This window comes from Eretmochelys imbricata, chromosome 1 (genome assembly GCF_965152235.1).
Source record: "Eretmochelys imbricata isolate rEreImb1 chromosome 1, rEreImb1.hap1, whole genome shotgun sequence".
In the NCBI taxonomy this organism is placed as follows: Eukaryota; Metazoa; Chordata; order Testudines; family Cheloniidae; genus Eretmochelys; species Eretmochelys imbricata.
In genome coordinates, this window is record NC_135572.1 from 100,276,793 (window position 1) to 100,302,326 (window position 25,534).

The window sequence follows — 25,534 nt, forward strand, 5'->3', positions numbered from 1 at the left end:
CAGTGCTGTGTGAACCTTTTTGAAATTTGGACTATAAAACCTTAATGTAATCTCTTTTTTTTAATTTAAATTTCCTAGTTTTGTAGCCAAGGAGAAATTGTGTTCAGTTTGTGTTCAACTGATTTCTATAACAGAGATGAATACGGTTTGTCTACAAAATTATGGGTAATTTTCATATTGTAGACAAAAGAGCACACTTTCAATTGTTCCAATAATACATGTGCAAGGTAGACTTGATGCCCTCACTCAGCAGGGCTGGGGGCCAAAAGGCATAATGACTACTCCTTTCCCTACTAGGGTCAGAAAGGTGAGGTGATCAGATTAATGACTTGCTTCCTAGGAACTGCTCCCCAATCCTTTATTTAAATTTCCTGAAGTCTGGAGGCCCAAATGCATTTTGAGTTGCAAAACCTGGAAGCCTGAGAAATCTGAACTGAATGTGTGATCTAATGACCACACAAACACAACATTGGGGTCGGGGGTTGGGGGTGGGTGGGCGGTATATGGGTGCAGGAACTTTCAGGTTAAGAGACAGCAGATAAATAACTTTTTATGAAAAAACACTTACTGCTTGAATTATACATGCAAACACAGTGCTCTTCTTCTAAAGGAAACTACCTCTAGGCTTAATGAGATTTCCCACTGTGAAAGCTCAGTACTTAATTTTCAAACTTTGTTAATTTTTTCCCCAAATCTAATAAAGTGCCCATTTAGCACTATTTACATGCCAAGATTCAACATTCATGTGTCTTTACATTTATATGTGTTTTTTATATGAAACGGGTTTTTTGCTTGCTTGTTTTTTAAAGCTCACCTAAACAATGCCTGAAAATATTTTGCTCAAGTTGTCTTTAGAAAACTACCTTTAGTCAACATCAGACAAAGAAAGTTCATCTGAAAAGGTGAAGTTTTCAGAAAGTTATGAGCATGTGAAAGAAGGGGCTTATGGCAAAGGAACCTGCAATCTGCAGTATTGTGTCTATAGCTTTCAATGCTAAGTAAATGGTAAAAAAAAAAATAATAATAATCAGAATTACAATTAGATCAGTTTAATATTACTGGTTTAGGAGTGCTTATTCTTTAGTCAAATTTCAATATAATTTGTACATTTGGGGTATTTAAACTTCATGTTTCTCTGAAGACCCTTTTCTTTTGGGAAATCTTTTTCAGATCCAGATGCAGCTAATAGGTGACTGGGTCAAGGTGAATAATATTTCTCTTTTTTGGCGATTAATTCTAATTTAGCCAGACAATAGGTAATTTTAATTAAGAACAAAAATGGGATTTTTCATCCTAATACCTATCTAAGGATTGCTATAGCAGTTGTTGATGTATATTATTGTAAGGAATTATCTAAATTATGTAAAAATTAATAAAACGGTGTCCTTTCATTTTCCCTATTGGCGCCAAACTTTGCAATACATTAACATGCAAAATCATCAACCATTCTGAAATTACTACCATATTACACTACCTAAACACAATCGGTTGCATTAAAGAGCCACAGCCCTAACACATAAACCTTGGGGAGGGGAAGGATTGGTCAGATTCCGGATTATTTTAGTAGTTTTGTACAAGTAACACACCCAATTGTAGATGATGCACCGGGGATGCTCTGGCCTCGATCGTAAAAGCAAAAAGAAATCATCAGTATATTTCCCCAGAAAATTTCCCTCTCTGATTTACACAGTATAGGTTGGCTGAGATTTTTAATTAACTTCTTTATTCAATTTCTTTGCCACTTATTTTATTTTGTTATGATTTTTTTCCTGCTGATTGTGTTGTATTAGTTCTGAAAGGGACTGGTCAAGGTATGAAAGCTTAGCCACTATATTAAGAGGAGCAGCTACTCTTGCATTGAGACAAGGTCCCCAGTTTCGGCGAGTTCCACTCCACCCCCACCACACCCTACAGAGCTCCCTCTAGGCCCTTCAGTGGGAGGCCGGTGCCCCGGAGTACCAAGCAGCGCTGGCTGGGTTTCCTCCACAGCTTTCCGCACGCCCAGCCTCAGGAGCTTCCAGCGGACCAAACAAAGTAGGGGAGAGCGATGAAGCAAGGAGCCTTCTTGCAAAAGCTGACTGTGCCCCAGTCCCGCCACAAGCACTGAGCGAACAGCGGCCCCAAGGGATTTCCTCTTTAGTCAAATTTCAGTCTGCCTTTCCCTGGCTGCAGCCAGGCACACACGCGCCCTATTATTACTCACTGCCATGAGGGCAGGGGACCGGACTGGATGACCTCTTGAGGTCCCTTCCAGTCCTATGACTCTACCCAGCCTTGCGCTTATGTAAAGCCCTGGGCCCTCCTGCATCGCCCGCAGGAATCCGAAGGCGGGCACCTTGGAGTTGCATCACTGGTGGCCCTGTGACCCGAAAGACCTGGCGTGGGCAGGACCGAGAGCAGCAGGCCAGGCTGCTCCATCCCCACCCGGCTGGAATAACTAGCGCCTGGCCTGGGCTCTCGCCCGCTTTCCTCAGTGGGTGTCCGAGCACCACCCCGCCTCCCTGCTGGCTGCCTGAAAGCAGCAGGTGAAGCAAAGGCTAGGGCGGTACCTTGCCAGGGCGCGCTCTGGTTCCCTGAGCAGCCCGGCCACCGCTGTGTTACAGCAGCTCACGTGCGGCTCCCAGGGGCACCCCGCCACGCGGTGTGGGGGCCGGCACTGGAGTCACAAAGTGGGGTCACACAAGAATAAACTGCTTGACCAGTCGGACGCTGCTGGCGGAGAACAAGCCCAGAGAGGAGGAGGAAGAGCAACTACAGATCCCCAAGCAGAAACCTGATCCCCCAAGAGCAGCGCTCTATCGCCCCTGCGCCTCCCCAACCCGACACCCCCGCTCCAAGAGCAGCGCTCTATAGCCCCTGCGCCTCCCCAAACCCGACACCCCCTCTCCAAGTGCAGCGCTCTATAGCCCCTGCGCCTCCCCAAACCTGACACCCCATCTCCAAGTGCAGCGCTCTATAACCCCTGCGTCTCCCCAACCCGGCACCCCCGCTCCAAGAGCAGCGCTCTATCGCCCCTGCGCCTCCCCAACCCGACACCCCCGCTCCAAGAGCAGCGCTCTATCGCCCCTTCGCCTCCCCAACCCGACACCCCCGCTCCAAGAGCAGCGCTCTATCGCCCCTGCGCCTCCCCAACCCGACACCCCCGCTCCAAGAGCAGCGCTCTATAGCCCCTGCGCCTCCCCAAACCCGACACCCCCTCTCCAAGTGCAGCGCTCTATAGCCCCTGCGCCTCCCCAAACCTGACACCCCCTCTCCAAGTGCAGCGCTCTATAACCCCTGCGCCTCCCCAAACCTGACACCCCCTCTCCAAGTGCAGCGCTCTATAACCCCTGCGCCTCCCCAAACCTGACACCCCCTCTCCAAGTGCAGCGCTCTATAGCCCCTGCGCCTCCCCAAACCCGGCACCCCCGCTCCAAGAGCAGCGCTCTATATCCCCTGCGCCTCCCCAAACCCGACACCCCCGCCTCAAGAGCAGCGCTCTATGGCCCCTGCGCCTCCCCAACCCGACACCCCCGCTCCAAGAGCAGCGCTCTATAGCCCCTGCGCCTCCCCAAACCCGACACCCCCGCCTCAAGAGCAGCGCTCTATAGCCCCTGCGTCTCCCCAACCCGGCACCCCCGCTCCAAGAGCAGCGCTCTATCGCCCCTGCGCCTCCCCAAACCCGACACCCCCGCCTCAAGAGCAGCGCTCTATAGCCCCTGCGCCTCCCCAAACCCGACACCCCCGCTCCAAGAGCAGCGCTCTATAGCCCCTGCGCCTCCCCAACCCGGCACCCCCTCTCCAAAAGCAGAGCTCTATAGCCCCTGCGCCTCCCCAGCCCGACACCCCCAAGAGCAGAGACCTGCAACGGCCACTAACCTGCAGAATGCCTCCCAAAGCCCCCACTCCAGTCCGTAGGGGCTACACCAAGGATGACTTTGGCTCTTTCTGCCCCATAACCCTCCATCCTAATTCCCCGCAGAGCCTCCAGCCCACCTGCCCCAGCAACCTTCCTCATCTCCCAGTTCTGTGGAGCTCCCGCCCCCACCACCTACCCATTGGGGCTCCCGCGCTGCTGCGGCTGCTCTCCTGACTGGGAAAGTCCTGTGCGGTATGGGAAGGAGGCGACGGCGAGGGCTTTTCTTTAAAAGTGTTCTCCTTGGCCGGACGCCAAGCCCTACCCAAGGACCTGGGCAGGAGCGGCAGAGGTACAAGCAGTGTCTCTCCACAACAGCGAGCCAGGCGGGAGGAGTCACTCTGAGCCTCAGGGCCGGGGGCAGGACTCTGCACCAGACCAGTGTGGAAACGCTGAGGGAAGAGGTAAAGCTTTGAGAGTGTCCCTTATTCTGTCCCTTCAGCTGAAGGGAAATGGGAAGCACAGAAGACTGGAGCAGACATTAGGGCCTTCTTAAGGTTAGGTTAAGCGAATATTTTTAAGGGTAGAGAATGACCCCCAGGGTTGGGAGTGGGGGAAAGACCCTTAGAGGAAGAGGAGGAATGAAAAGAAGCCCTAGCAGTAATGAGAGAGATGGGGGGACATGGATACACAAATCAAGGGGCAATGTGAGAGACTACAGAGAGGGAATGAGGGGGGATAGAAAGCTGGGTGTGGGGAATGGGGAGAAATAATGGATAGGAGGGAGAAATGGATAGAGCAGTGGAAAGGTTGAACTGTTGGTGCAGTTGAGGGGTTGGAGAAATATTGCCACAGAACAAGAAGAAAGGAAGAGAGATGAGGCGGGTGTATGTGAAAAGGGAACCAGATAGAGATGGGGAGACAGATAAAGGAAGAGGGACTAACAGTGAAGTGAGGGATTCAAAAGTGAAAAAATAATCATGTGAGAGAAAGAGAAGGAGGGAGGAAGCAGAATTACAAAACATCATTTGAGTGAGACAAAGTGGGTGAGGTAATATCTTATACTGGACCAATTTCCGCTGGTGGAAGAGACAAACTTTCTAGCTACACAGAGCTCTTCAGGTCTGGAAAAAGTCAGACCTATTTCTATATGTAAACAATGGCTCTGTGTAGCTTGAATGCTGGTCTCTTCCACCAACAGAGGTTGGTCCAATAAAAGATATTACCTCACCCACCTTGTCTCTCTCATATCCTGGGACCAACATGGCTACAATAACATTGCAAGCAAAATAAAATCTTGAAGAAACGTGAGAGAGGAACAATTTTAGGGTGGCAGATAAAAACTCTCTAAACCTTTTTTATGGTACAAACCAAAAATTTGTCTGAGTGAAAATGTAGACACTGAAAAAAATTGGCAAGAAAATAAGAAAAAAGGGGAGAGTTGGCAGACAAAAGGACGTACAAACATGGGAGCCTGTAAGTAGTCATTCTTTTTAATTTATGGGAAGTTTGATGTCAAATGTACGTATGTACATGCACAACACACATACACGCATGCACACACATGCACACACACACACATTCAACGACATACATTTCTTTGTACTAGGCTTGTTGACTGATCACTGGGACTATGTTGGGGCTCAGTCCTGGTTAGAAAATGCAAACAGTTCCTGTGCCAACAACCTGGTCAGTTTTGAAATTGGAACTAGAAAATATAAAATGTGTATTTGAGTAGATTATGCTTTAGTTTGACAACAGAGACACATTCACTTCTGAATATTCTTTTGGTTAGTCTTATCTTTTAAAAAGTTATTGCTCTACCTGCTTTTGATTTTGTCCTTTTGACTTAGCTAACTTTTAATTAGCATAACTCAATCTGAAAGTGCTGAGACAGTTGGTCACAATCTTTCTATCTTTCTCTTCCAGCATCTATGTTCACTTTTTAAAGCTTAAACCGTGACATTTGAATAGTGAAATATGAAAACTAACGGCCAGTCTGCAATAACCTTAATTCCACAGAATAGTACCACAACTATACTTCACGAGTAGCACTTTTTACTTCAGTGGAGTTACTTGTGGTGTAAGATACTACTAAAAATAGTAAGGGTATCACAATCTGGCCATAGTTAGAGACCTCAGGCTAGGAAGGTAGAGATATGTTCTTTTTGTCCTAGTATTAATTTATCCTGGGTAAACTGGCACCAGAGATTGATAATGATGTTTTTTGTTTTGTTTTGTTTTTCCCAACCTTCTCCTCTTTCCCAAGTGTTAACTATTTCACTTCTGTACTGTTTCCTCTGATATTAGGCATATATGGCCAAGATTGGTTGCCTCAATTTAGGGGTACCCAATATGAGACACTTGAAACAGGCTTGATTTTCAAAAAATGCTGATCACACAACCTCTGAAAATCAGGCCTCTTTAAGGTGTCTCAGTATGGCCACCCAAAAACTGAGGTGTCCAAAGTAGTAGTCACTTTTGAAAATCATGGCCATTTAAAAAAAATTAACCCTTTTCTCAGTTGAAAAATGAATAGTGTCAATTAAGAATATAAGTACTTCTTCACACAATGCAATGTGGATCACAGTGAAAGGGAATGTTGTGAAGGCCAAATCTATACCAGGGTTAAAAAACGAATTAGGTAAGTTCATGGATGATAGGTCCATCAATGGCTATTAACCAAGATAGTCAGGGACACAACCCCATGCTCTGGGTGTCCCTAGCCTCTGACCTCCAGAAGCTGGGAGTGGACAACAGGGGATATGATTGCCTGTTTTGTTCATTCCCTCTGAAGCACCTGGCCTGGCCATTGTCAGAAGACAGGATACTGGGCTATTGGTCAGACCCAATAAGACTGGTCTTATGTTGTTCTTATGAAAGATGTGCAAAAAAACATTAACTCACTTGCAACTACTTTAGTTTCCTGGCACTCAAAAATAGCTATGGAGTTTGCATTGAGCTAATGTCTTTGAGTATTGAGCTGAAGAATAATGAAAATATGTTTGTGGCTGCTGATGCTTGTGGTCTCTAATGATGACATATCTATAGATACAATTTTTGTGATTGTGAGTTACTGCTGCTTCTATAGCCTCGTCTATAAACTGCTAGTTAGTTTTAAGGGAAGCAAATCAACGTAATTCTGTGGGAATGTTGAGATTAGTATAGAAATATATGATATCCTGATGTGCCCTGCAAAGCCAAATACAACTAATGTATAGACATGGCCCTAGAAGATAAGGATATTTAAAAAAATAACCATGTGCTTAAGTTGCTAGCAAGAGCTAAGCCACTGAACAGTAGTGCTAGCATCGGGAGCAGGCTGGGGAAGCAGCATATGACTACCCTGGCCCTTAAACTCTGAAGGTGTTTAGAAGGATTACAGAAACAGAACCATTGAGAGATTATGTTGTGCTAGATTTTCATGAAGGAGGAGGCAACTGCCATTTGAGGCTAGGAAGGCCTGCATGGTGGGGCTGCACCCTAGTGGGGTTTATGGACTCTGCATGACACACACACCTTCCCCTCATGCAGAATGGATTTAATAATTCTTATTTGACTTTTGAATAAGTTGTTTGTTTCTTGCGAGCTATTCAGTCAAAGGCAACTTGCCAAGAGCCTAAAGGCTACTCCCAATTAGCATAAAGTAAGGAGACTGCAGTCATTTTTAATATGGTGATTCAGCCTGTGATGATTACACGTCTCAAGCCACTTGGATCAACAGAGTATTTGTATGTTGCAAGCTGCAATAACTACAGAATGCACCTCGGTATTACGAGTGCTACTGTGAGCTACAGTATAGAGCTACAATGTACAGGCCCACCCTTGATTTAATTCAACTGGTTCTGATGGATTGCTCCATGTGTTTGTGTGGCGGTAACCTACTTGAAAGGAAACTCTGAACTCTGTCATAATGTTAATTACCCACATGGTCATTTGAATGACCTAAGCAATCAGTCTAGGGCTCTTACAAACCCATTTTATAAAACTTTGCAGATTAAGACTCAAAGAATGAATGCATAGTGATGGGACGTTTATATCATGCACCCCTGGAAAAAGCATTCAAAAATAAAAACCCAAACTAATTTAATATAGTCCTGAGAATTTGAGCAGTACATGGCTCCTTCAACATCTAAAGCAGCCAGAACGCACGAGCACTTCAAGTGACACAGCTTCATGCAACATGTGGACTGAAAACAAAATATACAGGACTTCTTTCTAACATGGCCTTGTTGACTAAGCCAGCAAAACAAGCAACCAACTAAGTGAGATGCCCAAGCCTCTAAAGGCTCAACCACATACAGAAATAATTTATCATGTACCATTTCTGAGAAATTAAAGAAAAAATAGCATGCAATCAGGAATGCAATTTCTCTCCAGCCATTAGATATGGCCACTTACTCTTCCATGTGAACAAGGGTGAGTAATAATTGCAGCTATTTTCTATCAGGCTCTAAGCACACTAGAATAGGAAGTACGGAACCCCAGGTTCATCTGCTTAGATACAATTTATGGAAAAGCAAAGAAATCAATAGCTCCTCAGATATTTGTTTCTGAAAGTGCTAGGTAACTATGGAAAATGAAAGTGGGAGTTGGGTGAAATCAATTTTTGGTTAATAATTTAAGAGTATTGGGCTGCTGTTCATGATATCTTTGAACACCGAGAACTCCCTTTTTCATGGGATCCTTACAGCTGTAGGATTTATACAGACAATGGATCAAATTGTGCTCTCAGTTACGCTGGTGTAGCTGTGGAGTAATTCTATTGACATCTGTGGAGCTAAGTTAATTTGTATTTATGTCAGTTTCAGTGAGAGCAGAATATGGTCTAAAAGGATTTACATTTCCCACTTTGGCTCCTTTAACACAATCGAAGAGGTGTACTGTGTACCAATACTGTTAAAAGTAGTTTTCAATTAAAAAAAATTGCGGAAGCAACTTTACTTTGTCCTGCCTTGACCCTGACACCAAGAAAAGCAGGGCATTTTCAAGGTTGTGAGTAGGGTGTCATTTGCTATAAGGTGTGTGTCGGAGGAGGAAGTTGCTCTCCCTACCCCTGAATTTTCATAGCTGTTTGCCTGCTGGCACTACAGTGTCTTCCCTAGGCCTGTGGGGCAGCCTGGGCTGTGCCAGGACTCCTACTCGTTGTGTGGACAGGATCACTCCCTTGGTCCCACAAGCCAGACATGAAGCAGCAGTGGTGGCCTGGGATGGAGTGAATTGAGCCAGGCCCCAATCCCTACCAGGGGTCCGACCATCGGTTAGACACCCCCCTTCCTGGCCCATCACTTCTCCCTACCCCTAGCTGGCATGCCAACTCCCTGCCTCCCTCCAGAATGGGACCAACCTCTTAACCACCCCACCCCCAAGCAGCCACGGACTCAGTGGGGAGGTGCTATCACATCTTTGGCCTCCTCACCCCTCAGATTTTTCTGAAATGACTCCCCAGGTTGGGAGAGGACTTTTGAATGCTAGCACCAAAGAGAAGCAGAATCCCATGGAACTCAGAACCAACATGAGATTGGAAAGATTTGATGTAATTACTTTGGACAACATTAGGTTTCAAGATTGAAGTATGAATTACTCTTTGTGGTTACAAACTGTTAGAAGGTACAGTATGTGATTTTTGTAAAAGACTCTGTAGGTTTTAGTTACAAGTTAGTTCTCTCTAAAATGATATCCTGGCACAAACAGCATGTTCAGCTGCAGGGTGGAAATTTTCACTGATGGGTTACTTCAGTTTGTCATTAAATTAGGTGCCATAAAATATCACTCAGTTTTAACATTTATTAAAGTCAGTAAGATTGTTCTCTGTTTTCATGTCTCATCACAGGAAGGGACTTTAACATTTCAGAGAGGAGGGGGTTAATCTGTAAAGTGTTTTTTTTTTAATATGCTAATTATTGTTCAAGGACTGACTCATTTTAAGGTGGACCAAGTCAGTCCCAGTATAAATCCAAGAATATTACAGGAAATGAGGATAGTAATGTTAGTAATGTTTTCACTTATAATTTTAGAATATGTTCAATTTTTTTTAAAAGATTCTGTAGTTGTTTTATGACTTAGCATTTTAGATTAAAAACTGACAGTAATAAGCACAGAGAAAACACCAGGTCTGTAGATGTCAAGGCAAGGAGTGGGGTAAATTGGTAAGGTGCACTTACAAGGTCTGATGTAAGTTCTGAGAACAAACAGAGGTAGGGGAATGCTTGTGGTTTCCTGGATTCTTTTCTAATTTTTATCTTTGTAAGCAATAGCTGGTTTGACAAATCACTATTGCTGTGCTGTAAGAGAAAGGATATTTGTTTAAATAGCTGATTTGGACAGTGAGCTAATCCCATTATAGGCAGTGATGATGGATATCTATACAAGTATTTCTATGGCCCCCATCACTGCAATAACTGAACAGCCTCCACCCCCACGCATTTATGGATTTATCCTCACAAGTGTTATTGTCACCATTTTACAGATAGGAAACAGCAGAAGAGAGAAATTAAGTGATTTGTCCAACAAAGCCTTACACATAATGGACACCCTTTCTAGTACAACTGATGCATTCAGCAAAGAGTGGGAACATTATTTTACTACAACTAGAAAAGAAGATACAATGGACTCTTCTATGGTCATCCACTACCATAAAATTAGTTTGCATTTTGTTCTTTGCAAGACATACACAAGGTTACCAGAGCCAGTGGGAGTTAGCTTGCATAGTTATTAAAAAGGGCGCTATTGCAGCAAATAGCATAAAATAGCAAAGTGGAATCTGCCTTGAGCTTTATTTAATGCAATATAGACTAGCCGTAGCAGCCAAGTTTTATGTAGCCCCATGTGTGTCACTTTATGTAAATTGTTTAAGAAGCTCATTTGCATAGCTTCAACTAAGTTATATATAACCATATGGTAACAGGGTGTACTGGCTCTTTAAGCCAAGGCTCCATGGTCAACAGGAGCATTGGAGTTGTGTATGAACTGTGGGGTTGCAATGATGGACATTGTGTTTAGGACACTGAGGACTACTTTGAATTACTTTGGGCTACTGATCCAGTTTCAGGGGAGGGCTGATGATTACCCTGAGAAAAACTATAGGCCACTTCTGTAGGCCCCGATGAGATAGCGACATGGAAACACCTCTGGCCACAAGAGGGAGCCAGGCGAATGTGTCCTCACTACACATACACTCCGTCTTCAAAAAATATTGTGTGGATATAGTGTTTGTGCAGGCCTGGTGAACGAAACCATTGCTTTTATTCACAGGGCAGCAACAGGGCAAGCTTCCCATACATACTTTCATGCCAGTGTTCCTCAACCTTGATATGGAGGGAATTTCTTCTAATGGGCCATTTGGTCTCTAAGGCTCATGATGTTCCTGGCCTCTCTGGTAAAGTCTTCCAATTAGCACAAAGTGTGGTGGTGCATTTGTGGGAGCTAGAGCTAAGACCCACTCATTTCATATAGAGGTCAACTAACATTCATTAGATGGGATTTTTAATTCCTGTTGACTTAATCTGGATTCATATGGGTGACCTACAGCTGACAGGCCCTGTAGAACATTAGCAATGTTGTCCTAAGGAACCCAATAAGTACTAATGTTACACCCTGGAGAATGAGACTCACTTTCTGGAAAGTCACTTTTATTAATCAAATTCTGACCTTTTTTGAACTTGCACAGGTAGAGTCCTCTTGTCTCTGGTGTAATGAGCAAAGTCTCCCTCATACTGCTCAGTCTCCTTCAGACAAACCCAATAATAAATATCATAGCCTGTTCTTAAAAAGGACAGCTATCAGTAACCAAAATGAAAATACTTCAAATATAACAATAAAACATATTTAAAATACAATGTTTTGCAATATAAAATCATTTTAACAGTTATGCAATTAAAAAAATTAATCATGATTAATCGAATGATTAAAAAAATTAATTGCACAAATAATCACGCTGTTAATAATAGAATACCATGTATTAAATATTTTTGGATGTTTTCCACATTTTCAAACATATTTATTTCAATTTCAACACAGAATACAAAGTATACAGTGCTCACTTTATATTTATATTTTATTATAAATATTGGCACTGTAAAAATAAAAGAAATAGTATTTTTCAATTCACATAATACAAGTACTGTAGTGCAATCTCTTTATCATGAAAGTTGAACTTAGAAGTGTAGAATTATGCACAAAAACAACCCTGTATTCAAAAATAAAACAATGTCAAACTTTAGAGCCTACAAGTCCGCTCAGGCCTACTTCTTGTTCAGCCAGTTGCTCAGACAAAAAAGTTTGTTTAGATGTGCAGGAGACAATGTTGCCCGCTTCTTGTTTACAATGTCACCTGAAAGTGAGAACAGGCATTCTCATGGCACTGTTGTAGCCATTTACATGCCAGATGTGCTAAAGATTCATATGTCCCTTTGTACTTCAACCACAATTCCAGAGGATGTGTCCATGCTGATGACGGATTCTGCTCGATAACGATCCAAAGCAGTGCAGCCCAACATGTTCATTTTCATTATCTGAGTCAGATGTCACCAGCAGAAGGTTGATTTTCTTTTTTGGTGGTTTGGGTTCTGTAGTTTCTGTATTGGACTGTTGCACTGCTAGTGTTCTACAGAGCCTGTCAGCTGTAGGTCACTCATATGAAAGTGTTCTTAAAATGAACAACATGCTGCATCATCATCCGAGACTCCTATAACATGAAATATATGGCAGAATGAGGGTAAAACACAGAGCAAGAGACATACAATTGTTCAGGAGTTCAGTTACAAATTTAATTAATGCATTATTTTTTTAACAAGTGTCATCAACATGGAAGCATGTCCTCTGGAAAGGTGGCCAAAGCTTGAAGCGACATACAAATGTTTAGCATAGCTGGCATGTAAATATCCTGCAATGCCGGCTACAAAAGTGCCAGGCGAACGCCTGTTCTCACTTTCAGGTGATATTGTAATTAAGAAGTGGGCAGCGTTATTTCCCGTGAATGTAAACAAACTTGTTGTCTTAGCAATTGGCTGAACAAGAAGTAGGATTGAGTGGACTTGTAGGCACTAAAGTTTTACTTTTCTTGTTTTTGAGTGTCGTTATGTAACAAAAAAAAATCTACATTTGTAAATTGCACTTTCACAATAAAGAGATTGCACAACAGTACTTGTATGAGGTGAATTGAAAAATACTATTTCTTTTATCATTTTTACAGTGCAAATATTTGTAATAAAAATAATATAAAGTGAGCACTGTATACTTTGCATTCTGTGTTGTAATTGAAATCAATATATTTGAAAATGTAGAAAAACATCCAAAAATATTTAATACATTTCAATTGGTATTTTATTGTTTAACAGTGCGATTAAAACTCTGATTAATCATGGTTAATTTTTTTAAATCGTGATTAATTTTTTTTGAGTTAATCACATGAGTTAACTGCAATTAATCAACAGCCTTAACAATTATCCCAGGGACCTCATATTAACATATATGGGTTTGAATTCTCAACCTTCATATTCACAGCACAAACCTCTTCAATTGCAGCTATAAGAGTGAAGATGGGGGAAGATATGTTGTTAGTCTCTATGAGGACGATTGCATAAACGGAGAAAACACATACAGTACCACTGAATTACACAACTATTTGTGAATTAGCACTAGAATGTTGGGTACCAGGATTCCAGTGTTCTCTCCATAACCCTGGGAACAGAGTATGGTAGTGGCTAGAGACAAAATTGCCAAGTGTAACGACACTTATGTCTGGGTCATCTGCAGGGGCTGAACCTGGGATCTCTGGCTCTAAAATGGGTGAATCATAATTATATCTCCCCTAAGGGATTCTTAATAGTTGTGATGTATAGCAAAACATTAAGAGTTGTCAGGAGAAGAGCTGGAATTAGAAGTCATGGGCTCTTGTCTCATAGCTCATCACACCTTTCCCTGGATTAAAGGGTATTGTGTGAACAACTCTGTTTTCCTCCTTTCTCCCAGACTTCTCTGATTGTGCAGGAACGTATGAATATCACATGAAATGTGTGCCACCCATCAAGTCTGACTAGCATGCTTATAATGGAAATTGGTGGTTTATATGCTCCAATAAATAAATGAATTGTTAAAGAATGTGAGGCACTGGCAAATAAATTAGGGAAATAGTTGTGGTGTGCACGTATAATGCCACCAAGCTCTAGAACTTTAACTTGTGTGAGGCAGCATAGCTCTTTTGCCTTCAGCAGAGCTACATTACTTCACACAGCTGCGAATCTGGCCACAAGTATCTTCTTGGAGTTTCTCTTTAAGAAACAAAGGCACAAAGCAGACCATTTCAATTTCAACAGCACTGAATCTGAAAAAGAAATGGAAATGTATTTTCAAATGAGCCAGGAAGTTTTCTCTCAGAATTTTCATCATGGTGTTATTGCAAACAACTTAGACTAATATGGTACCAGCCCTGAACCTTGGTATGGAGGTTAGGGAGTATATACCCCAAACCTCTCTGGTATGTAAGCACTTCAGTTCACTGGAGGTACATTGGAGGTTCCCCAAAAAGCTATTGCTTGAATGAATGTCAGATATTTGATTTTTCATGTGGTTCATATTGTTATTCTGTCATTGCCTCAAAAATTGTCATCCTTTATAAAGGATCCTACTAGGGTACTTCTTCCTGACAAAAATGCAAAATTGTAAGGCACCTTGCTATGTAGATTCTTGACTTAGAAATGTGGTGGCTGTTTGTGTGGATTAAGATTATTGAAAACATTGTCACAAGTGCAGTATAAAATGAAAAATCTAAAAACTCCTAAATTATTCACTCCTTTAGTCATGTATATATTTTTAATGCATTCTGCACAATTCTTTACACACCCACAATGGTAAACAATGAAGACTGCAACTGTAATATTACTTAGAAATATGAAGTGACATTTGTTTCTCAGGGATCCCATAAAAAGGAACAACATAAAGCAAGGTAAGCCACTGTTTATAGTTTATAAACAAGCAGCAATAGGCTAAATTAATCGGACACAATCAACTTAAAAAAATCCAAAAATGTTTCACCTACTTTTCTTTACAAGTACCACCCAAGATCACCAAAACTGAAATGTTAGAGATTCGCCCCTTCCCCCCAGTTTGTTTATTTGATTTGAACTTGTTTTATGTATGATCATTTTCACTTCAATGGTACTTTATTAGCATGATAAGATATAAGGCTTGCCAATGGGGAAAAAGACAGACCCATGCAGGTCTCTGTCAGAGATAGGTGAAATCTGCCAGAGATGAGACTCCAGACTATGTGGTTTTATCCTGTATCCATTTTTCATTCCTGATTTAGTAGCAGATTGGTGTGTAGCTTGCTGCTATCTTTGCTTGCTCTTGTTTTTCTCCTATAATTAGGCAGTTTTTCTGCATCAGTTTTTCGTGAAAAACATTTTATAATTTCTGATAATATGAGGAAATTCTCACATTCCCTTGTATTTTGGACACTGGAGTAGAAACTGTTTCTCTTTCTCAACCTCTTCTCTGTCATAGTGATTTTACAGTCATTTTGTCACTGACTTTGGACTGTAGTTTGTGCATTCCCTTTTTCACCTCTTGGCTTCAGTCACAGGTTTTGTATTTAGTGAGAGTCTGGCTTTGTTTTCACAGTTAGATAGGCTGCTAGTGTGAAAGTTTTGTTCTAGGGATCTGTAGAAAATATAACTTGTTGCTGTTTTTCATTTGTTCCCCCAGTGGCTCAAAGATGGGTGTTTTAGGTGTCAATTTACAATCTTGAGCATGTTTTGGTTTTGGATATAGTTCTCTGTTATTTACAGTTGTTGAATCCAGAGAATGGATTTAATTTTTGATCCTCAACGTCAGTCCATCGGACTTAGAGGCCAACCACCAACTAGATGTCAGGATGTTGTATGCAGGGACATGACGAGGCTGGGCTTCATGGAGGAACAAGCAATGGGCAGGAATGAATTGCAACTCTGCATATGCTCCCCATGTCTACAAAGATGTTTTGGGATACAGAGAGAGAGAGCTTTTTTGCAATGGAGGGAGTGTTTGCTATTTTGGCTGAGATGGAATTAGAAATTGAATGGGTTTTTCCGTCTGTTGGTTAGTAGTGGGAATCAATCCACTTCTGATCTGTAACCATTGTTGCTGGAGTGCCTATTGGGTAACCCCCTCGCCCCCCACTCATTTTACTTTCAGATAGTGGAATGGGTTGGATTATACTGTCAAATAGTTTTACAGGAGGGTAGTATTTATCTAGTAGTTTGCTTATGGTATATGGTGTAATGCCCCACAGTGCATTATCTTGTAATATTTTTATATCCAGACTGAAGTTCCATGATGTATTTGTTATGAGACTCAGGTATGCATAATCTAGGGCATGTTCAGTTTTCATATTACTGTAATAACAGTTTAAAAGACAAAATATACTAATTTCCCCCTGTTTGGGTGAGCCTTTCACCTAGCAACAGGGAAAGAACCAGGGCAGGTATAAGTGTCTGAAGCAACTTATGTTAACTCATATTGTGAAAACGACTAGATTTCAACTTGATGAATTAGGACATTCAGAAGAGTATTCTCAGGGCAAAAACAATAAGACAGTGGAATTCAGACTGAACCCATGGGAGAAGCTGTGAGCTAATCTATGTCTGATGGAATTCATCTGGCTTTCTGGGCACCTAAACTGCCCCTGGCTCAAAGGTACTCTGATTCTGAATAGCAATGTATTCTGCCATTGGTACTTTTATTCATTCAGCGCAGCAATAGCATATTCATTGTCAATTTAAGATTACATTGTTAGTGAAATCCAAATCTCCTCTCTCTTCATCCAATCAGTGTTATTGTGCACAGAAACCCTGGTACTGTTCCCTGAAAGGAACCGATGTACCGAGGAGCCATAGAACACAGGAATAACTGTTGGGAGACCAGGGGGAGGGTTCAGATCTGGAGTCTGGAGCCCTGGACTGGGACCTGCATTTGGGTTAACCTCTCTTCCCCTCTATAGCAGTCGGATGAGGAACAGAAGACCCAACAGCTCCCTCAGTATGTTGAGGGTCAGCAGTAGATTAAGGAGAAGGAATAGGGGGCTATCTGATGGCTTAGGTCCAGTGAACCTTAGGGAGATTATTAGTATTTCTATTATCGTAGTGCCTAGGAGCTCTAGTCATGGACTATGCTAAATATGCAGAAATGTCAGCATCAACATGGGTAGGGACTTTAATGTGTGCTGTAGGTTCTAGGTTAACAGCTGACCAAAGGTATTAAGAAAAGATTCCTTGTGATTCAGCCACTCTTCTTTCCTGTCCAATCATTCCTTGTCCCCTACATTCTGAAAATGACACCAGACTTGAACTTTCATTTGTCTGCTTACCTCACCAATGTTTTCAAGCAGATGCTGATTCTATCTCTGTTTGTTGTTCTGTTATCTCTTCTCATAAGAGTAAAAAAATGAAAAGTCAATACCTGTGTTTTATTAACTTGAGGATGGGCTGGGTGCCATCTTTACTTTTAAACATTGTAGGGAAAAATGCATACACAGACTTAACCTGAGGTTCCTTTTCCTTCATCTGTGCTCGGCTGACAGGGCTGGCTAGACTGCAGCAGAGTCTCAAACAGCATAGCTGGACCTCTGGTGCTGCATCTTTCCCCTCCTCCTCCTCTTCATCCTTGCTGTTCACAGCAGGGATCTCTGTCTCAGGCTCCTTTGAGGTATCCATGGTGGTCTGTGGGGTCTCCAACATGCAGCTGCTCCTTGTAAAAGCAGCAGGTCTGTGACTCAGCATCATATCAGTTGTTGCCTTCCATGGCCTTCTGATATGCCTGCTGAAGTTCCTTCACTTTCAAGCAGCCCTGCTGCTGATCCCCATCATGCCCTTTTGCCTGCATTCTCTGTGCAATCTTTTCATCGACGCCCACATTTCTCTGCCTGGTCTGTAGCTGTGCCTGCACGACCTCTTCTCCCCACAGGCCCAAGAGATCCAATACCTCCAGTCTGCTCCAGGCAGGAGCATGTTTAGTGCGTGAGGCCAGCATGGTTAGCTGGGCAGTTGCATACAAGGGAGAACTGCTAGGTGTGCTTGCCAAGGGGGCAATCCGGAAAAGGCATTTTAAAAATATTCAGGGATTTTTTTACGGGGAGGTGGCTTCCAGTATCCAGGACCTCTGGGCAGTTTTGTTGACAACTGTGACCAGAGCTGTCACTGTTGAGCATTGTGGGACAGCTGCTGGAGGGTTGTTAAGGTTGACATAAGTCACGTGGTGTCTAGTCACGCAAGGCATCGACTTCAGTAGGACGACCAGGACTCAATGCTGTTTGGGGAGGTAGTCTTACTGCATCATCTTAACAGGGCACTTACATCAGCTAGAGACAAATTTGAGTGTAGACACATGCACAGATAGGTTGACGCAAGATGACTTATGTCGACCTACCTTTGTAGCATAGACCAGGCCCAGCATCTGGTTGGGAATGCTAATTGGATGGTTAGGCTTTCCTGCAGATGTCTGCGTCCAAACAGTGAAACACTAAATAGCTGTGACCTCATCAGTGAAACTCTAAAATAATGCCTTCATCTATTTACTATGTTAAATGAAGGTGTGTGGAGAAAAAAGGGAGGATAAAGATAAAAAGGCACTATGGGTATGGGGTTAAGAGAGGCATTCTGAGGAGGAGACAGAGAAAGGAGAAAATGACAATTTTACATTGTCTTCTCCCCTCAAAGTACAAGTGAAAAGCTAGTGAGTGCTGGTTCAATGTGCCAAATATAGATTTCATAAAATACAGTCAATCAAATTGGCTAGTAACGGGTGTTGAAAAAGACAGCTGGGCTCCTGGGAATAGGATAGAAAGGGATGCAAACAGTCCAAGGTACATAAAAACAAAAGAGAGAGAGACAGTAAAATACTAATATATATAACATAGTAAACGTAAGAGAGTACTTATAATACTTTTCCCTATGATTTTATCATTTTTAATAGGAAGTACTTTTCCTAATGGAAGGAAGCACTACAGAAACCTCCCAAATGTTTTTAAATGAAATGTAAAATTAATTAGTTATGTTCTAATACCAATGAACTACAGTAGGTTGTATTAAATAGGCTATTAGTGCACTTCTCTGGTGGTTGCAGGCACTCAGTCTTTGGCCTCATACCACACATTGTATTCAAGAAATGCACTGATACCCTACGAACGTGCATTCTTTTGTCTTATTATTGTAATAGGCTGGGTATGAACTGGGACTCTAGACACCTGATTCTGACATTGGTTTGCTATCTAACCTTGTGTAAATCAAGCTGTTAGGCTATGAGTTTCCCAATATGCAAAATAAGGACAATCACATTTTATCTACCTCATAGGAATGTTATGAATCTTAACTCAAGTATTAAGGCCAATCACTGACAGAGTGGGACAGAACTAAAGAATTCCTGGCTCATAGCCTTGTACTTGTCCTTTTAGAACATGGGGGCTCCAGTATCTTATTCTAAAGGACATTTTTATACTTTTAAAAAATAAATTACTTCAAATGCATATAGGTTACTGAAAAGTTCAAAAGAAATATGTAATTATATGATTTTGCTTGAACTGTCCAATGATACCAATGGTGAGTTGGTAATGCAGAGAGCGACTGCCCTCCAGATTCTTCAGTCTGTAGTACTTTTTGCACTCCAGTGACACTAGTGATCATTAGTGACCTATTTTCTCTTCTTTTTTAGTGGAGATGGAAAAAAAAATAGGTCAGATTAAAACAAAAAAAAAATTGAGACCCCCCCCACAGCTAGTATTTTTGCTTATATCTCAATTCAAATCTTTTTTTTTTTTTTTTTTTTTTTTTTTTAGTTTTGACCATATTCTTTTAGCTTTGGTTTTATTTTCTTCATGTTCACTTGCCTCTCTCTCATTCTGGACCTGAATCTGCATGGTGCTGAGCATCCTTAACTGCCACTGAAGTCAATGAGAGTTGGGGGTACTCACTACCTTGCAAAATTTGACTATCTGGTTGGTACAAGATGCACCAAATCTCCATCTCAATGGCTATTCTCTTCAATATTTTCATCCCAACTTTTCCCTCATGAGACACCTAGTTGACAGACCTGATGATGTCAGGTAAACATTTGAACTTTTGGGTGCGTCCTACCTTTTGAGGGTCACTCTGAGTTCTCTTTAAACAAGGTGCTATTATATTAGTCCAACTATTACCTCTGTGCAATACATTGAAACTGGTTTACTGGGCACTGCACCAAACTCCTTAAGTAAGTATTTTCTGAACTTATGTAACCAGTGTTGCAAGATGAATCATGTTGTTATAAGCAGGACAGCACACATTCAGGTGTAACTTTTGGACCTGCTTTTTGTATTTTGATCAATGTAACTCTCTAAATGTGATCACCTAAAAGAATTGTCTCAAATTGAGTCAATTTTAAGTAGAAATATTGAGATATTCTGATTTGTATTCACATAATTATTTTGTGCCATGGCAGGTAGTGCTGTGTTGGTTAACTGAATTATATATTTCCCACTTAAAATAATGAATGCACACGATGCAAAAATAATTATGATGTTATAAGATGTTTATTAAAGGGAAAATACGAGTTTGGATGCTTTAATGGAGAAGGAGATGGGGAAATTGCTATGCAAAATGCTATTCACAATCTAACATAACATCAAGAAGACAAAACAGAAATAATAGAGGGAATCTTGTAGCTTGACTTCAGGTCATCTGATTTGGATGCTGAGAGTATTTCAGTGTCCAGAGATGTATTCCTTAGTTTGGAAAACCTACCATTAGATATTCAAGAACCTGTGACTGCTAGAAGTCGATATTGGCCACGTTGACAGTTTGGGGGCAGATGTCCACTTCTGAAATTGATTATACATAATATCACCGTTCACTCAAAGGATTGTGTTCTTACGATAAAATAAAAAAATACTTTTTTCCATTTCCTAGAACCTGTACTATACACTTTCTTTCGACTGTAAATGAAGATTTTAGCAGAAATAACTTAAAGAAATTAGTTGTTGATAAATGAAATCACCATACACTGTGAAAGAATGAGCTCTAGGCCCTTCTTATGAAATTGCTGGAAAGAAAACTTCATGATTTATTTAGATAGGTCATTTTGGTTGTTTAACCAAACGCTCAGCTGGTTTAGTGCACTGCAATCCCATGCCATTCCTTTTGCAGGACATTTTGGGGATAGGACCTGCAATTCTCTTGTTTTTAATTAAAGAAGCAGCATGTTACATGCATGCCTGATTTGGCCCTCCTTAATAGTCTTTACCTCCAGTTCAGGTTATCTTAAATTAAAACAAAGACAGGGCTGGGTCCAGAGTTTTTGCCGCTCCAAATGGCAAAAAAAACCCAAAAAACTTGCTGCCGAACAGGGAGGCGGAATCCTGTTTGCCAAACATGGAAGCGGAGTGATGGTGCGACTGAAGAAGAGTTGTGGCCCCACCACCGAATTGCCGCCCCTTTACATTTGCCGCCCCATGCACCTGCTTGGTTCGCTGGTGCCTGGAGCTGGCCCTGAATAAAGATTATAGAAATTTCAGCGCTAATATAATAAAACATGGCTAAATAATACCAGTGCCTTATCTAGGTTAAAAACAAAATTGTTGTGGCTCACAGTTGCGTCATTGACCCAGCATCTGTTTTAAAGGCAGAAGTTAAGGACTCAGAGAAATGGTGTAAAAGGGGAAACATTCTCTTTTAGTAATATTGGAATTAGTACTGGAATAAGACAGAAAAATATAAAGGCACAGTCAACAGTTCTAGATGCTAAGCCTTCTGGAGTGGACATACCGTGGTTATTATTACTACATCTATCCAGTGCAAAGAAACTTTCGTTAAGAAAATGGAAAAAAAGTCGGTGCTAATGATTAATGACTTGTCGGAGACACCGTGGTAGTCACAAAAAACCCAGTCTTCAAGCTACATATAAAAATGAGCTGGAGATACCCTGACATTCACTGGTGTGGCAAAGTGTTCGGAGGACACTCGATTTGTGTCAGATTCTGCACTAATGAATATTATGAAACTATAATAATGGGATTAGTAAAGACCTTTGGCCAGTGGATGAGGACATTACACTTTTGGAAAGTACTTTCCAGTAAGACATCAAATAGGAAAAATATTTCCTCTTAATTCAGCATTTAAATATATAAAGGGGCACTAGAAAATTTTATGACACGAAGGTGCCTTACCAGCCTAATTATTCTATTCTGTATAGGTCCTTATACCATCCTCATTACTGAAGTATCTGAGCACCTTGTGGTAGTGTACTAAGGGATGTAACTAACATCTGTGATTCATTCTCTTTCTTCTTAACATAAGAATGGCCACACTAGGTCAACTCATTGCTCCATCTAGCCCAATAGCCTGGCTTCTGACAGTGGCCAGAGCCAGATGCTTCAGAGGGAATGAACAGAACAGGGCAGTTATTGAGTGATCCATCCCCTGTCATTCAGTTCCAACTTCTGGCAGTCAGAGGTTTAGAGACACCCAGAGTTTGCGTTTGAATCCTGATCATCTTGACTAATAGCCACTGATGGACTAATTTTCCATGAACTTGTCTAATTCTTTTTTGAACCCAGTTATACTTCTGGCCTTCACAGCATCCCCTGGCAATGAGTTCCAGAAGTTGACTATGCCTTGTGTGAAGAAATACTTTGCTATGTTTGTGTTAAACCTGTTGCCTATTAATTTCATTGGGTGACTGCTAGTTTGTGTGTTATGTTATGGGATAGACAACACTTCCCTGTTCATGTTCATGGTACCATTCATGATTTATAGCCCGCGATCATAGCTCTCCAGGGAAGATTTGTGTGAAAAGTATAATGTTTTGTTTTAGTGATTTTATTTTTAAGATATAAATGTACCTGTGCTATTGTTTGTTTATATTAGCAAAGGCAGGGAAAAGAAATGCGCCTTGCACTCGTAGTAGAAAGAGGTGAGGTTTGTGATGAGTCCTGGGGGTGTTTGCTCAGCCCAGCCCCCAAGAAAGCTCTGTTTCCTGCACAGATAAGCTTTACCCTTCTGGTAGAACGTTCCATTGTGCCAGAGTGGCTTTGTTGATTGATCACAGTCCTCATCCTGGATCTGTAGGTGGCCTTTTATATGTACTTGGTCCAAGCAATTGTGTACCTTGATACTAAAGCCTTGAACTTGATATGATATTTTGTGGGAAGCCAGTGTAGAGAGTGGCTTGGGGTATTCATGGTGGCATGTGTTATTGAGGGTCACTGCAACATTCCATCATAGATAGAATTTCCTAAGGTGTGAAGGCTTCATGCACAGATGTGTGGTTCAGACAGGAGGAGATGAAGGCATGTATAACTGAGGCCAGATCATTGTCTGTCAAGATGGGATGGTCTTTTAGTCAACCAGCGATGGTACAAGTGTCACTTATCAATGCTGCTATTATGAAAGGAAACTATAGAATTTAAGGGGGATGAAACCAGTGGAGGGCTATTAAAATGCATTCCAATAATGAGGGAAGGATGGTGTTAGGATTAAGGGAGTAGGGTGGAATTCAGGAGATGTGGGTTCCATTCCTGGCTATGCCACAGGTTTCTTATGAGACTTTGGGTACAATCACTTAATCTCTCTATGCTTCTATTCACCATCTGTAAAATGGGATCCATACTACTACCTACCCCACAGGGATGTTGGGAGAATAATTCATTTATGGTTGGGAAGAGCTCAGATATTATGGAGAGAGGGGCCACTTAAGTACATAGACAAGTTCAAAGTCCCTATTTTCATTGATGGAATGGGATCCAGCTGTGTGTCTCATACACAGTATATGTATTGAAGCATGGTAGATTTTTAAAGACCATTACTCATTGCCTTTATTACAACATTCATAATTACAGCCAGATTAATTTGTTTTTTAATTGAAGAGTTGGTGAATGTTCTGAAGTATGAATCTGGGAAAAAAATCAAAGATAAAATGTAATGATTCTAAAGTACATGCTGCAAACCTTATCTCCTCTAAGCTATTATCTGGAGGTCAGGCTCAGAGCGATTTACCAAATCAAATTATGTTTAGCAAAAACAAGGCTGTAAACTAATAACAATTCTCTTCAATTAATAACTGGAAACATTATTTCTTCATGACTGGGGCCTTCCAACATATCTCCTCTCACAAGTTATAGTTTAAAAGGGTATTATCCATACATCTTAAAAATACATTCTGTCTGTCAGGCCAAGCTCCTGCAGACCTAAAGCCCAGAATGAAAAAATGATAGCTTATTTACAGGGCAAAATAGGATCCGTTATACTACCTCCAACCTTATCCTTAAGTCATTTGTATAATGGGCTTCCTTATCCTTCAGTGGTCTTTTAATTGCATGTTGTGAGAGCAGTTACAATAAGGTGCTTTCCTCCTTCAATACATTATTGTTCCTCTATCTATACATGGTGGACACAGAGTGAGAGAGAACAATCTCTTTAGTCTTTAACTCGTTGCTTCTTGAGCTATGTCTACACTACTGCAGTAAGTTGACCTACGCTATGCAACTCCAGCTACATGAATAACATAGCTGGAGTCGACGTACCTTACGTCAAGTTACCGTGGGATCTACACCACGTGGGGTCGACGGGAGAAAATCTCCTGTTGACTTACCTTACTCTTCTTGATGGGGGTAGAGTACAGGGGTCAACTGGAGAGTGATCTGCTGTCGATTTGGCGGTCTTTACTAGACCCACGAAATCTACTGCCGGTGGATTGATTTCAGAGCATCAATCCCTACCGTAATGTAGACCTGCCCTCGGACACACCTCCTTTGAGAATTGTTACTGCTAGCTAGATAATCTTCACTAGTTCTCAGAGAAAGGTACTTACAATAAACTGGATCTTTGAGTAATTAGAGGGCAGTCTCTACCATGTACCCTTTTCTTCAGCATCTTTACTGGATCTTAATCTTTACTGATTAAGATGAAGATATTGAAAGCTGGCTGAGGCCATGGCTCCTTATAAATCCTCGGTTCCTAGCCTTCCTCTCCAGGGCAGGGCAGGTCATATGTGCAGCCACAAAAGTCAATGCTTTCTAGAGCATAGTGATTTGATGCCAAAGGCACAGAGGCATCCCAAAAATGTGGCTACAAACTACAGTTAGGGGTACACACTCTTTATTTCTGCCCTTTAGTGGAAGAGGGGATGGCTGCCTGGCCTTTTGGTTTTGCAAACTTTTCCTTGCTCAAGGCCTGTTCTACACCTAAAACATAGGTCGAGCTAGCTACCATTTTTCACATCTCTGAGCGACATAGTTAAGCTGACCTAAGCCCCGGTGTAGACACAGCTAGCTCGATGGATGAATTCTTCTGTTGACTGGCTACTGCCTCTTGAGTGGAGTGGATTAACTACAGGGACCAAAAATCCTTCTGTCATTGTAGCAAGGGTTTATGCTACAGTGCTTGAGCTGTGTAGTTGCAATGCTGCTCAAATGCTTGTGGTATAGACATACCCTCAGTCTCTAGCAGCTCTGGATCAGAAGGGTCTTTGATATCTAGATCTGAACTTGAATTTTGGAAAGGACTAATATTGGGATGTACTGGGTTGCAAGTAGGATCCATGAAAGGACTTAGACATTGCAGTGCACAGATGGAGTATTTTGTACTTAATTCTTGTTCTTAAGGCTATTAAAGGTTTCCAGTTTGTCTAAAATGGGACTTTGTTTCTAAATACCTTGTATTTACAATTTAATTATAAATGTTTATGTCAACAGTC

At 41.6% G+C, this 25,534-nt stretch overlaps 1 protein-coding gene across 1 annotated transcript in view; it reads right to left on the bottom strand.

Moving 5' to 3' along the window:
- SLC15A1 (solute carrier family 15 member 1) overlaps window positions 1-17,526 on the bottom strand; it is a 58,422-nt gene extending 40,896 nt beyond the window's left edge. Inside the window, exons 1-2 of the mRNA XM_077807103.1 lie at window positions 17,273-17,526; window positions 14,068-14,159 (exon numbers count right to left, since the gene is read on the bottom strand). Coding sequence (XP_077663229.1) covers window positions 14,068-14,159; window positions 17,273-17,526 — 346 coding nt within the window. The remainder of the gene's footprint in view (window positions 1-14,067; window positions 14,160-17,272) is intronic.
- Window positions 17,527-25,534: the final 8,008 nt, after the last annotated feature.